Source organism: Theobroma cacao, chromosome 9 (genome assembly GCF_053813885.1).
Source record: "Theobroma cacao isolate CCN51 chromosome 9, ASM5381388v1, whole genome shotgun sequence".
NCBI classification, from domain to species: Eukaryota; Viridiplantae; Streptophyta; class Magnoliopsida; order Malvales; family Malvaceae; genus Theobroma; species Theobroma cacao.
Genome location: NC_142647.1, coordinates 6,586,694 through 6,602,402, shown reverse-complemented (window position 1 = coordinate 6,602,402; position 15,709 = coordinate 6,586,694). Strand labels below are relative to the sequence as shown.

Below are 15,709 nucleotides of genomic sequence, written 5' to 3'. Positions count from 1 at the left end.
AACATAAAATGTTGTAACACGCCATGCATATAACGTAAAATGTTGTAACACGTCATGCATATAACGTATAATGTTGTAACACGCCATGCATATAACATATAATGTGGTAACACTTCATGCATATAACATAAAATGTTGTAACACGTCATGCATATAACTTAAAATGTTGTAACACGCCATGCATATAACGTAAAATGTTGTAACACGCTAACGCTGACACGCCAATCACTATAATTACTGTGTCCTTACATGAACTGGCTTAAAATACCCATGGCGTGTGACACGCCAATCAGTGTAATTATTGACTCGTTACACGAACTGCCCTAAAATAACCAATGTCGTGACACGCTAAAATAACACTAACACATGTTATAGAGAGCTGACAGAGCTCATATAGTTCAGAGAGCTAACAGAGCTGATGATGATGGTGCTCAATAGAGAGTTGGTAGAGTTAAGACAGTTCAGAGAGTTGATAGAGAAAGATGATCGAGCTCAAACAGCTAAGCATTTATTTATTTCTATTTTCTCTCTAGCGGGAGAGAGATATCGAGACCTTAATTTGAAATGATGTTTTTAAGGGCATTTTGGTCTACTCATGCTTCTTTTTGGCTAAAAACAGATAACTTTATATGAGTGGTTATTTCTGAAATCACCTTATTAGGAGGTTTATTTTTCACAATTTCCTCTATTATAAAGTATATTATTTAATATTATTATTTGAATATAATAAATATAATAAAGAATATTATTAAGTGTTATTTAAATTTAATGGAGTATATTTTATTTTTAATATTAAATATTGTTTAATTATAATAAAAAATTTAATTATTTTTTAATATAAAATATTATTAAATTATAATAAAAATATGCTTGTATTTTGGTGAAAATATCATTTAATTATAATAAACGATATTTTGATTTTATTACTTAGAATATTTTTATCTTTTAACAAAATAAATTTTTTAATTTTAATAAAGAGTTTTTTTCTCATCATGGTATTTTTGTTATTCGATTAAAAAATTTTTAATTTTAATAAAAAGTATTTTTATCACTTATTCATGATTTTTTAACTATTCTTAAAATTATTCCTAACAATCAAATAATAAAATAAGTAATAATAATAATTTTTATTTTATTTCATTTTTATAAATCAATCTATATAATAATTATTATTATTATTATTTTTTAGAATAACGATTCTATTCTTATTTTATTTTTTTTAGTAAACCAAGCATGCTATCATAGCTATTCCTAATTGCCATTTGGTTAAAAAAAATAACTCTTAAAAGAAAGACAGAAGCAGTAACTTTGTCAACTCAACAAAAAAGAAAGCCAATTCAATTCAATTCTTCTGGCTTCAAACATGGGAAATTTATGCGTTAGTGTTGGGTTCCACGTGCAGCATTTTTACCTCCATTTTTTATTTGGATTAATAATTGTAGTACAATCAAGTGCGGCATTCGGAGAGAAAATACGAAGGTGACCACCTGACCTTTATTAATGGCCAAAGCTTGATGGGTTTTCTATAGACAGATAAAAGAAAATGGCAAACAAAAGGCATATTTGAATTTGAATTTAAAATTTGGGTAAAATATTCTGATTTTCTTAAATTTTAATTAAAATTATACGAAAGTTAATTAATTTTCGAAACGAACATTTCATTTCAAAATTATAACCCTATAAATAAAAATAAAAAAAAAATTAAAATATTTTTATTAATTTAAAAAATTATTATTATATTTTTTTTAAAAAAAATAAAGAGCATTGATTGGTGCCTCTCAACTCCCCTTGGAAGAGGAACACCGGAGGAGAGCATCAAATCGGTGCTCTCCAATGAGGAGTTTTTTTAATTTTTAATTAATAAAATAATAATAAAATTATATAATTATAATTATAAAAATTAATAAAAGTAAAATTATTTTTTTTTGTCGTATTAATAAGTTGATGGAAATATTAACAATTGACGAACGTATTTAGCGAAAAATAATTTTTTGAAATTAGATGTTTATTTCAAAAACTAATATACTTTCGTATAATTTCAAATAAAACTTAAAAAATCAGAATATTTTACCTTTAAAATTTTATTAGTGTATTTTTATTATTCAGGAAAATATTTGTATTTTTATTTTCTAGGATGGAATCAATCACATTTTCTGATCATTTGCAGTCTCGTGGAAATAGATAAAAAATTTTCATTTTGCAAGAGGCATGAGCCAGGCCCAGGAGCATATGTTATCCTTTGAAGGTTAGTTGTACAAATTGGGTTGTCTTCCAACTGCGAAGGGAGGGGACTTTCCCTTACCAATCTTGCTAACTTAGCTACCGACCCAAGTATCATATCAAACACTTCTGCCACTTGTGAACCTTCCATTGGTCGGAAATCAATATGATGCCCTCCACTTTCCAAAATTATTCCTTTTTATTTTTGCTTTATACTGTGATTACTTTTATAGATTTTTTTTCTCCTTTCTCTTTCCTTTTCTCTTTTGTTCTAAGTGTTTAAAAAAATTCCTGATCTATATCAATTTACAAAAATTGTTACACTCCACGTGAAAACTTTGTAATTTATTTTTAAAAAAAATTAAAAAAATAAATGAAAATTGAAGTAAAAAAGGAAAAACAAAAAATAATAGAGAGTTTGATGTGTAAAAAACTTTCATTTATTATTTTGTTCTTTAATTTCTCTTTGTTATTTTATTTTATATAAAAGAATTAATTATTTTGTTGAGATTTTTTCTTAAAATTATTTTGATTTCAATATTTATCAAAATATTTTTGATAGATAAAAATATTTTTAAATATGAATATTCTTGTGACTATTTTTACTTAAAGCTGTAGACAATCATAGCCAACTCGGCTTTGCCATATTTACCCATTTCTTTATTTTTTTCTTTCTTTTCTCTGTCTATTTGCTCCAGAAAAGAAAAAGTTTTCAAAGCCTTTTAGCCTCAACAGCTACATGGATCTTTGAGGCTATCTCTCTCTCTAATATACTGCGAAACAAGGAAAAGATTTCTGGGGATTTTGGGAAATCTTTTCTTTGGCAAACTCTTTTTTGGTTAATAAAAAGAAAAAAGATGGGAACAGGGGAAGTTTCAAATTCCGGTTCTTGGAATCAAAATGTGAGCAATAACAATGAAGTCGATGTGATTTTGAATGTCTATGATCTCACTCCTCTCAATAATTACTCTTATTGGGTTGGTTTCGGGATTTTCCACTCCGGTATTGAAGGTTTGTTCCCTTTTCTCAATTCTTTTTTTTTTCTTTTTGGTTTTTGTCGTGCCTTTTTTTTTTCTTATGTTTTTAAGATTTGGGCATTGGTTATTTTAGCTTTTTATTGCTTCAAAATCGTGGATTCATGTTCCCCTGGTGGAAAACAGATATTGGTTTGCTGATTTTGTTTTAAATCACTTTTTTGTGATTATCTCCATTATGTAGTTGAGGATAAATTTTTATTTGGGTTTTTCTTTAGGAAAGAAAGATTTTTGTGGGGAGGAATTTGGAATATAAAAATGGTATGAATTATGGGGAAAATGAGATCTTTTTATGCTACTTCGGTCTTTGTGTTAACTAATGAATTCATCAGTTCGAGCAAAAAAAAAAAAAACACTAATGAATTCATCATCGATTTTTAAAGTACTTTTGTTTGTGTGTTTTCTTTTGAAAATTTGTTTGCTTTAAGAAAATGGATCACATTTCTATGAGCTGGAGTAATAGAACAAGCAACTTGGTGTGAAGATGTTTCTTTATGGACCTGATGGTGAAAAATTTTGTATGCTAAATTTTTGGCATGCATGAGGCCATGATTTTCTATATTGAAAGATTTGGTACTTCATTTTTAAAAATTTTTTAATCGGGTTTTAATATGTTAACATGAAGTTGTAACAGCTTTACTTTTGTCCATAAAGTTCTTCAGTTTCTGTTTCAAGTATATGTCATTTAGATTAGATGTAGATAAATTGTGTGAAGGACTCGAGTTCCCGTAGTTGGATTTAAGATTGGGCATTTCTAGTTAGTTGGCATGATTAAAGTGCAGCACATCTCAAAGAAATTGTAGCATGCTTGAAACAAAACAGCATGATGCTAAATACATTTTGGCCATAAGTCTTTTCAACTTGAAATCAAGTTGTTTAGGCTATAGGGAGAAATGAACAGCATTTTTGCAAAATGACATGAACTTTAGTTCTTATTTCGGTAATCCCTTTTTTTTTAATCTAGGAAGCTGAAGTATCTGTCTCAATATTTATGAACAGTTCATGGTAAAGAGTATGGGTTTGGGGCCCATGATTTTCCAGTTAGTGGAGTTTTTGAAGTGGAGCCAAAGAGCTGCCCTGGTTTTATCTATCGATGTTCCATCTCGTTGGGACGTACAAACATGTCTTTCTCTGAATTTAGAGCATTTATTGAGAGTGTAGCTTCTGAGTATCATGGAGATACCTACCACCTTATCTCCAAGAACTGTAACCACTTTACAGATGACATGTCACATAGATTGACAGGCAAAAATATCCCTGGATGGGTTAACCGGCTGGCTCGGCTAGGTATGTTGATCCTTCCAGTCGTTTTATCTAATTCTCTATATGCATTTGCATATGTAGCTATTTGTGCTTATATCATTGTATCTTTGCCTTGTCATATATTGCTTTTAAAGAATTGTCCATGACATTAGATGCTATCAATGCCTTGCTCTTCCTTTCATCATGTCATAGCTTTGATCTTTTTTGGAGGAGCCCTCAAAAATTGGCAATGTGTAGCTACTTTTGTTTGGTATGTTTGAACAAGGCAGGATGAGATGGAAGTTGAACCCTGGTCCTTGACCCTCCATTGGAGGGAAAACAACCTCTAGGCCAAGCATAGAATGTTATGTAGTCTATATTTGGCATTTTTCCAAGAAAAGAAAAACACATTGGATATTGTTAAGTTAAGTTCATTATATGTCAAAAACGTAGGTGCTCTATGCAGCTGTCTGCTTCCTGAAAACCTTCAAGTAACGACAGTGAAGCAGTTGCCTGAATACCACGACATAGGTATGCTTTCTATTTCTTGTGTCTTGTTTTTGTATATTTGAACCTGCCATTTACTCTACTTGAAATACTCCTTGTGATAACGACACTCATATTTGAGATTTTCTTCTGCTTCTTTTGGTTGCTTGTTTGCAGAAGATGGAACTGAATCTCTCTCAACTGCCACCCCCCGTGATTCAACAGAAATTGATGATACAGAGCAAGAGAAGCATTTGCTGTCACCAAAAGATGGCAATTTGGATGTAGCATTTGTTAAAGAAGCCCAAAAGTGAACGCAAGATAACCTTAGAAGTGGGGTTTCTATGGCAGCCTTCATCAAGAATACTTGCTTTGAAGGGAAGAACCAAATTGGAAGCAGAAGTGAAGAGCTTGCATGCATGACTTTCATTTGAATGTTGTAATTTTTTTCCCATATTCTTTCTAATTTTTTTGATGTCTTCATTTTTTATCCTGTTTATTTATTTAAGCAGAAGAATTTCGAACTAGAAAAATAGTTTGTGATTGATGCTTCGTATGAGTGGTTACATGGAACTTTTGGAAGCCAAATAGCATTGCAGATGATTTATTGTCATCTTTCTGACAGAAAGTTAAACATCTCAGAACCATACAAAGTCGGAGTTTTGAAAGAAGATAGTAACTGGCAGGCTCTTGACACTTCCAGCTGCAATTTTAAGCAGTCGAAATAAAAGGATAGGTCATAGAACAAGATTAGGGTGCTCGGAATTTGGAATGAGGTTCTTCAACAGTTAAAATTATTACTAGAGTAAGAGTTGGGTGGACTCGAAAAGCATTGTCAACATCAAGCCAACCGTTATGCAATGAGATTCAACCATATTGAGGGCAAATGCAGGAGAGGTGTGACAAACCACATTCAGTTCCCTTCCTTGTTTATACTGCAGTTTAGAAGCTCCAATGCTCAACTAATGGATTTCCAGCGAACGGGTTCCACATTCTATACACACAATCAGTTAATGGTACTTGACCACACAAGATGCAAGTAACCGACTTCCAGCAGATAACTGGAGATTGGAGGAGTGGGAGTATGTTAATTATCTCCTAACATAGCTTGGAAAGATAATTGTACTTTCAAGTAACAAGGAAAACGCTCCTCCATGCTTGTCGATAACAGGAGCTTAACACATCTATAATTCTTCACAACACCATGGAATCAGAAAACCGTGAGTCCTTTTCTTACAATGAATATAGAGGAATATTATGGAGCAAAGCATAAAATTTACAATCCAGATTGCATTCCGAATAATAAAATTCCAAACTGCATGTTGACGGTCAAATCGGTACATATTCTCATGATTCATCACACGGTTCTAGAAAGGTCTAAGGCCAATGAAGCAAGATCAATCACAAGAGAAATAACAAGGTATGCAAATTATCACTATACCCAGAACCAGAACAATTTTGCTCAATTTAGTTTTCTAGCAACTCGTAAATAATTTCTCCCCACCATTTCGCTTGCTCCAAATAATGCAAAACATCCTTATGTGGATCGACCCTCAAGGCCCAGTTTTGAAGTTAACCAAGCACAGACCTCTTCCATCTCCTCAGGGATTGTATGGTGCCCAAGCCTACATTGTTGAACAAAGACTCCGTTTAATTTTAGATTATCAGATATATTAGAAACAAGAAGTTTTTTTAGACTGTCAAGACCCATACCCATTGTAGGATTTGAAAGTCGTGTCCTCAAATCCATTTGAACTCAATGCTCGAGAGGATTTCTCACCGAATTTATATGGAACCACATCATCACCTGCAACCAAGCATGTAGTATATTTTATACATAGTTCAAAGGAACATTACCAATAACCTTACTACAAGTAAAATATGAGTAAAACTGAATTTTGTAAAGTGATGGCAGCTGCCAAGTTAATTACCAAATGTTTGAAAAATGAGTTTTGGCTTCAATAATGACAATATCTCACTTGAGAGTCTGAGAAACTTGACCTTTTGAGTCCTTGTAACAACTCAGTGACCAAAAGCGATGTTCAATTGGGTCAGAGTTGTTGTCTAGGATGCATAGACATTTTTCAGTGGGCTATTTTCTTCTCTACGTAAACTACGCAAGAAATTACTCTTGATTACTTCTGACAACCCAAATAAATCAATAGGGCCCTCATATTACATCAAATGTATACAAATTAGCTAACAAGAGGAATTATGTACGTGTGAATTACATTGCCAGGACCACTACTCATCACAATTTCCTTGATCCCCAAAAAAGCAGTAATTTTAGATGTTATGCCAGTACTTTAATGTTAATCCCCTTAAATAGTAGTCTAATCAGGTAGAACAGGGGTTTGTTTTCAAGTTATAAAAAACTAACTCAGGTTGACACTAAAAATTTGGCCAGTCAAACTCCTCAACTAGCAGAGATTACTTTGTTTTAATACCATCTTGCCATATCCTGCTGCCACTTGCTAATCAAAATACATGGTGCTAATGATTGTGGCACCACTTCTGTGCCAGAAATATAAGCTAAAGCCAATAATGACACATCTCTGACAAAATGACTGTGCATAAACCCATGACAATTTGTATACTGAAGGTGATCATAAATACCTTTGCCATGGCATAGCAAAATGGGCAAGTGTCTAGCACGTGTTACAGCTTCACCCTGTGCTTCTATTTTGTCTTTCAAAGTCCTGGAAAAGAAAGGAATTTATAACTACAAACTGGACAAAAAAAAGGGAGGGGGGGGCGGGGGTGGGGAGAGAGAGTATCAAGTGCATATGGAAAAGGTGCCAATGTAGGAAACCAACTTTGAACATGGAAGCCATCCACTAAGTGCTACAACTGCATTTAAATTGGCAGGATACGGATTGCCATTTCCATATTTTCCATGAGTAAAACAGGTTGCAGAGTATAGGGAGGTAGCTGCACCCATACTGAAGCCTCCAACACCAAGTTTAACTGTGATCGAAAAAAGCACAGTTACAATGATGTCAAAGCCAATGACGATATACAAAAGATTGAAAACTAAGATGAATGCAACATTGCATCTGTCGTAAGCCAAACTAATCAACCAACAAATTACTTAGAAATAAAGCAATGCTAAAATTGTACTCACTTTTTACAGACATTTATTGGAATGACAGGGTAAATAAACAAAATTGTAAAATAGGACACAGTTATCAAGATAAATAAAAACATAGAAGGAGAACACTCTAAGAGAAGCTACCAGTGCTTATGTACATCCAGCAAAAATCTGCCACAAATAATATGTATCTTTGCCCTACCAGCTCATATATAAGAACCAGAAAAGGAAACTAAAAGACACAATAAATCTAGTGACTTCCAAAACCAGCACCAACCCTTCTCATGTATGGTTTATGGCCAAAAGGAAAAAAAAAAAAGAATATTGTTCACATTCAGTAGCCATGAGAAATAAAATTAGAAAATAGAAATCTTGCAGAAGGTAAGACTATTGAATGCAATGTGAAGCTTTCTTACTCATGAATTCTCAAATATCAAACAAAATATAAGTGTCTACAGGGCATTGAAACCTAAATATTCAGATGAGAAATGGAAACACTGCCTAAATAGAAAAAAAAATTCTAGCATCATAAAACCTCATAAATTGGCAAGAGGAAACATACTGTCAGCAGGCTCTGTTGACAACAAATTTGCAACATGTGCTGCAGCAGCATCCAAACCCTCTATATCATCAGGAGCATCTTCTGAAAGGTCTCCCACATCAAACCCTGTTGTGTGTCACATTAGAATTCAACAATTTGATTAGCATTTTCTAAGCACTATCATCAAAGTCAAAGGTTGAAGAGAATGAAACTTATTTTGTTTCCTTCATATGGGAATGCATCATTACAGAATTTTAAGAAACATACTTACAAGCAGTTGATGGAAAGCCACCAAATACAGTTATTGGTTGAGTAGGGGCAGTTGGGCATATCCATTTAATCTGTACCATAATATCATCAGAACATGGAAAATGATGCAGTTCTCAAGAAAAATGAATTCATCGGTTTATAGTTAGAATATATTCTCCTAAACATTTTTGGCTCCAATTGATCATCCTTACGTTTGGAAGGGGGAGGGTCTCCAAGAGCTGGGACCAGCTGCCAAACAAGATGAAAACATAAATCAGGATGAATCTTTGCAAAGATATTTCAAGAATATCACGAACCTTTTGCCTTATATTTGAGGTTGTTAATCACAAAGATAGGACACCTCATAGGAGGGGATAACTAAGATTCCAAGTGGCACCATATATTTTATTGGATGGAAAGCTATGCTGAAAACATATATTAAGCTTGGGAGATATGAAAGCATGAAGATGCAGTTAATTCCAATTTGAAGACTAAACCACTAGAAAAGTCAACCAGAAATATTGTTACTATTGGCTTAACTAGTAGTTTTGTGCGAGCCTTAGCAACAAAGTAGCAGCAATTCAAGACCAAAGTGTAAAACGTACGCATAAAAGAGGTTCTTTTGCAAGCAAAAATTAATTCCTACTACTTATTTAAACATCAACAACGTCAGTGGTATGCTACAAGAAAAAAGATTGCATAGAGAAAGAGAGGGTTCTACTCAGTTCATAATGCCAACAACTTTCCCCCTGTATACAGTAAAAACAGTACATCCATGTCATTAATACACAGGGTATTACTAAACTGACAGAAAGGTAACACCTGAAAGATTCTGATAGAAAATTTAATATAACATTTTGAAGGTATCTTACTTCCTCACTACAAAATAATAATCAATACAAATATTTTCATAGGGCCAAATGTCTTCCGGAATCACTCAAAGAAGGAGGAATAGCAAGACACAAAGATGTTGAAAAAATATCAAACTCTTGGCACCTAAAGTTAACCAGCACAATCAGCCAAACAAGAAAGAAAAAAGTAAAAGGTGTACGCAATGAAAAGAACTGCCACTAACAAAAGCTGAAAAAGTCTAACACCAGCTATCAGTATTTTCCTTAAAAGATCTGTTGAATTGTCGAGGGAAGGGAAAAATTAGAAATGATAATTCAACATAAATAGAATGCACTAAATAAAATATACATGATATTTCTTCCTTTAGTAATTTGACAATTTAAGAGAGATGAGGAATCTAAATTTTAAATTGTTCTCTTTTTCTCAGAGAAAATAACTGATATTATTGAGAAAATCATCTTAAATTTATGGAAAAAAAAAGGAATAAGAAGCTTAGAAGCAATCCAAGGTTTAATTTACCTTGAACCATTATCACCAAGGCCATGTAGCCAAACTATGGTCACTTGGTGTCTACCTTTGGGCCTGACCACATAGGTTCTTCCAAACTCAAGTGCTCTTCTAACAGTTCTACCACCTGAAGAAATTTGTTGCAGTAGAGTTCAAGTGCCAACAGTTAAAACTAAAAACAAGGAGGAACAACAAGCTCATGAATTTATATATATTTAAAAACTAAGTCGCTCTATATACCAATCCACTATACACTGAAGAACCAATTGATCAAGTGCCAAAAGAACAATAAAAAAATTTATGCAAACTTGGTAGTGAGCTCTCATCATAGAGATTACCAAACTATAGTAAGATAGAGAAAAGCAGATACACTGACCAGGGCCAACAGAAGGACCTGTAAAGCTCATATTAGCCCACCGGAAAGTAGCACTGACCAAAACCCGCCTACTGCACTAGAAGAAGGCAGCACTGATCCTGCAATGAAGAAAGACCCAGATCTACATTTAACATCAAAAGTCATTTCTACAATGTAGTTCCCTTTCACTACACTGATACATAAATTCTTATGACTAATGCCAAGTGGTCTTGTCAGCAGCATTTCAGCTGAATCCGAAATCAAAATCCACTTTCAACATTTTCCAAAAATAAAAAAGGTACATTGCAATAAATTCATCAGGAAAAAGACTTTTTTATGTAATAAAAATTACAAATCTTTCAAAACCCTTAATAAAAATGGGACTTTAACTCTAGATAAATGATATTCATTGGATACAATGGAAAAGAACAAAAAAGCTTGGACGAAAATTCACAGGAGAATGAGAAAAAGAAAACCCCAGATGAGCAACTTTTAAAGTCAACTGTTTTTGAGGATTAACAGGTCGCAAAGACCTGCAAATTGAACTCCAAGAAATTCTACAAAAAGAAAAAAAATTAAAAAAGCATAAACCGGGGAGAAGAAGAGATCAAAAAGGGCAATGGGATTTTAGGGTTTTAGGCATTTTACCTTTTCCAGTGATACGTCGACTGGATGGCGAGAGTCTTCTAACCCCTAAGACTTAAGACACAAAAATCTCTTCGTCTTTCTTTTTTTCCCCTAAAGGCGGAATTTTGTTTTTTCCCTTTTTTTTTTTTCTCTGATAATTCTCTTGCGTTTGTCGGAAACGATCCAAGGTGCGGTACGCCCTTCGCTATTCACAGAAATTTGTCGGTCCAATGATGCCATAAACTCTAGATGTTTGACACGTGGCTATTTTCAGGAAAAAGCCTCTGTTTAGCCTTGTTGCAAGCATCTGCTTAGACAATAGGAATATATTTTAATCTTTTTGTAATATTAATATATGCACAGAAGTAATAAATATTTTATTGATAATTAAGTCAAATTTATTAAACGCAAAATAAAAATGATCTAATAAAACTATTATTTGAATATTAACTCAATCACATATTTATTTTATATTATATGTATAAGGTACTAGTACACATAATGCACTCAAATTAAAGAAAAAAAAACTCTAATAGTTATAGAAGTGACATATATCATTACAGTTAATAATTTTTTCTTATTTTTTATGAATATAATATGAATTATTGGCAAAAAGAAAATAAGAAATACTAGAGATATCCAATTCTTTGTTTAACCAGTAATGCAAACTTCGCGTTGGTCTCTTATAAACTCATGAAAGGGCAGGAAAGAAACTAAGTGGGTTGAATACTTGTTTTCTAATGTTATCTTCCTCAGTGATAATCTTATTGATTCTTTAGCTCGAGCAACTTGACCAAGTAAACATACTATTTCAACATTATCTGCAGTTTCAGGTCAACATTCAACGTTCTGCAAACAAAGGGTATTTAAGAACCAAATGCAAGGGAAAAGTTCCCCAAGGGCGGCCAGGGCCAGTCGCAATGACTCCATTTTTCCGCCGCCATCTTCTCCTTGTAGACACAGGGTTGAATGTTATGTTAGATCAAACATTAGTAGTATTCTTTTCTGTTTTTGTTCTGGAATTGCTACAGAGACAAAGATATGAAATCATTAGAAAGAATAAATCACATGTATATAACACTATAGAGCCATCATCCAGGAGGATCATGACTGAGAAATCGAGTAAAACCTTGTTACACATTCAGCATTTTGCTGAAGATTAGCTATGGTGAGAAAGGAGGAAGGAAAAGAAGATCTAATACTGTTGATCTCTTCAAAAATCTTTTTTTTTTTTTTTACAGATTTCTCTTATAGGTGGAACTATTTGCCAAAAACAAAAAAGGTGAATCTCTAGCTGAATCAAACTATGGTACTAATTAGAGGGAGTTACCGTCCAGATAGCACAGACATTGCAAATGAGGACGAAGATGAGCTAGGAAGGTTGCAGTCCACGTGTGATCCCATGACACCAATTCTTGGCCTGTCATGACAAGAAGAATCCTCTTCATCTATGGATAGCAAATCGACGACAAGCATTTGTGTTTCTGGGGGTTCATCTACTGGCACACGCCCTTCAAGCATCTCAACCACTTGTGCCATGCTAGGCCTTAGTTTCGCCTGCTCTTGTATGCACCACAAAGCTACATAAACCATTCTTTTTACTTGCCTCTCATCTATACCTCCTGCTTCAACTAGCCTCTGATCAACAGCTTCCATTAGGTTTCCTTCTCTTAGTTTGTCCCTCACAATTTTAGGAAAGTACTGCCATTTCCTTTGAGACCTATCAGTTCCATTTTCAATCACGCTAACATTTCTTCGGCCTCCAATCATCTCCAGAAGAACCATTCCATAGCTATAGATATCAGACTTCTCTGAAACTCCACGCTCCAAGAGCCATTCCGGGGCCAAGTAACCTCTGGTCCCCCTGATTGTTGTAATGACCCTGCTCTCATCTTTTCCGATCAACTTTGAAAGACCAAAATCTGCCACAATTGCTCTAAAATTCTCATCAAGAAGTATATTTTCTGGCTTGACATCAAGGTGTAGTATCCTTGACCGACAATCATGATGTAGGTAAGAGAGTGCCTTAGCCACATCAATGGCAACTCTGTACCTTAAGTCCCATGACAAGCAACCTCCAGGACGACTTCTGGTTTCCCTTCTGGAGAAGATCCAACAATCCAATGAACCATTTGGGATGAATTCATAAACAAGGAATCTAGGCCCTCCAGGAAGACGGCTATACCCCATAAGGCGCACAAGATTCACATGTTGCACACTTGCAATTGCAGCAACTTCAGACTTAAATTCCTTCTCCCCATGCTCCTCACCTTCAATTCGCTTCACAGCAACAGAGGTGCCATCACTTAGGATGCCTTTGAATACTGAAGCAGAAGCACCTTGGCCCAGCAGCGCTCGGAAATTATCTGTTGCATCCTCAAGCTCTTTGTGCCTAAACTTTATTGGAACACCAGCTACCTTTCTGAGAAAACTATACTCTATTCGAAGCTCTCGACCTTCTGATACCAGTTGCTTCTCTAACAATTTCCTTCTGCGATGATAGCGCCTTCTAATTACAAGACACACAAATACTGCAAGGATTACTGCAATATCTGCCCCCGCAATGAGGAAGAAAGCTCTGGAAAGTTTCAATGATACGCGAGCAACGATGATAAAAATGATGAGGCTGATGATAATTGTAACAGCTAGTATATTTGCTTTCTTGTCCTCCATTAGAGCTTCATCATTGTTTTCCAGTAAGCGGGGATGCAAAACATTCTCGATCTTTTGGCTTTCGTTGGTTCCTTATGTGGAGAAGAGAAACCATTGTTAACTTCCCTGAGAGGAAGTAGCATTCATTTAAATATTTAATTCCAAAGATTAAAAACTGTTTTCTATCCTTAGATTAGCCAAATGTTGAATCATGGGGCTGTGATTATTTTATATCTGCATCAAAAGAAACAACCACGAAGTTCACCTAATTTTCCTTTTATTTTGTCCCTTTAATGTTAGGGGTGTTGTTGACTTTTAAGATTTTAAATGGTCAAAGGTTTGGTTCATGCTGCTGATGCAAGTTTTGTCTGATGACCAAGTCATTTGTCACTTTTTGTATTTTATTTACATGCAGTCCTTTCACCATTAAATACAGTAATTAAGAACATTTTAATCCCTGTTTACTCTTCTTTTTTGGATAATCATCTTTTGGCTTTGTCAAATTAAGCAGCAGCTGATACTGCTTTTGACTCTGGTTCTTCTGCTATAGCCACTTACCAACTCTATCTAACTGGAAGGCAAAAATTTCTCTCCTAGTTCCCTCCATAATAACAAAAGCTCAAACAATGAACAAAAACAAAAACAAAAAATAAACAAAGGGAAAGGATAAGAAATAATAAAGCTGCACTTGGAGGATTCTCTTTCTACATTTCACTTCTGCTATAGTGTATTGTTTTCATTGGAGTAGGAATTTATTCAGAACACATGACAAAGTCATTAACTCCCTGTAAATTTGAACCATTCAATAACTCTTGATACAGGAAACTAAGTCAAGACAACATATAGATTAATATAGAAATAATCGAAACCTAGGTTGTTTTCACCTTCGTAAGACTATAGCATCGAATCTACAACTTAATTTTAAATAATGCTTGAGAGTGGAAAATCAGAAGAATGAGATTACTTCTGGCCTGGTGAAAGCAAGACCAAGTCCCCAGTTCATAAAATTTCATATACAAATGGAAGTGAATGAGGCCGGTGCTGGTGGAGGGTCATAGATCTATGACATGATGAGGAACAGGCCATTCACCTGAGGTTGGAAAAAACTCATGATTTTTGATATATATAATTAACTAATTCATGTTAATTCACAGTTAAAAGTGGGGTTTTTTCTGTTTAGAAAAATGAGAAGGGCCCAAAAAGGTCCTAAAACTACCATATAGTAACAAACAAATAGAACTTTCTCAATACAATGCTCTGTGTCATCACACAGAATTGCTGCAGGCTGTTTATAAAGCTCCCAAATGTTAAGGTATCATGGCAAAATGACACCAAAGTTAAACATGGTCAACAGGGGAGGAGCCTCCTTACCCCAAAATTTTAAAAAACTTTACCTATTATATAATTTTTTTAAAATTTTTTAAATAAATTTTATTTAATAATTAATACAAATAAAGAATAATAAAATAATTTCATATACTTGACTCAATTTTAAAGATTTTTTTATTTTTTCTTTTAATTTACATTTTTTTATTTTTATTCTAATTTTTCATATTTTCTAAATCTCTATAAATTTTCTTTCATAAATTTTTACAAACCATCAATCATATTTTTTTTCTTTTTTATTATGTCATATGTGGATTCTATCTTTTACTTGTCATATTCTTTTTTTTCTTATATATAGATTTTATTTTCTATGATTTTAATTTTTAAAAATAAATAAATTATTATATAATTCTCAAATATAAGTTACAGTGTTACACTGTTGTTTAGAATTTCATCCATATATCATTTTTTATTCAGAATAACAAATATATTTTATCATGTATGTTGCAAACTTTGAGTAATAAGAA

The 15,709-nt window shown here is 33.5% G+C and overlaps 3 protein-coding genes across 3 annotated transcripts; 1 reads left to right on the top strand and 2 right to left on the bottom strand.

Annotated features, from left to right (window-relative positions):
- The first annotated feature begins 2,866 nt into the window (after positions 1-2,866).
- LOC18588708 (deSI-like protein At4g17486) lies at positions 2,867-5,533 on the top strand. The gene is made up of 4 exons (XM_007013291.3): positions 2,867-3,231; positions 4,254-4,541; positions 4,950-5,027; positions 5,160-5,533. The coding sequence occupies exons 1-4, from the start codon at positions 3,078-3,080 to the stop codon at positions 5,294-5,296; spliced, it is 657 nt and encodes a 218-aa protein (XP_007013353.3). The 5' UTR covers positions 2,867-3,077; the 3' UTR covers positions 5,297-5,533.
- Positions 5,534-6,257: 724 nt separating this feature from the next.
- On the bottom strand, positions 6,258-11,368 carry LOC18588707 (alpha/beta-Hydrolases superfamily protein). The gene is made up of 10 exons (XM_007013289.3): positions 11,226-11,368; positions 10,599-10,696; positions 10,235-10,349; positions 9,076-9,112; positions 8,886-8,955; positions 8,636-8,740; positions 7,799-7,949; positions 7,599-7,681; positions 6,696-6,789; positions 6,258-6,607 (listed from the first exon to the last, which is right to left on the bottom strand). Exons 2-10 carry the CDS (start codon positions 10,627-10,629, stop codon positions 6,520-6,522), a joined length of 774 nt encoding a protein of 257 aa, XP_007013351.1. The 5' UTR covers positions 10,630-10,696; positions 11,226-11,368; the 3' UTR covers positions 6,258-6,519.
- An 866-nt stretch (positions 11,369-12,234) lies between these two features.
- LOC18588706 (Protein kinase superfamily protein) lies at positions 12,235-14,064 on the bottom strand. The gene has a single exon (XM_018126753.2). It carries the CDS (start codon positions 13,875-13,877, stop codon positions 12,531-12,533), a length of 1,347 nt encoding a protein of 448 aa, XP_017982242.2. The 5' UTR covers positions 13,878-14,064; the 3' UTR covers positions 12,235-12,530.
- Positions 14,065-15,709: the final 1,645 nt, after the last annotated feature.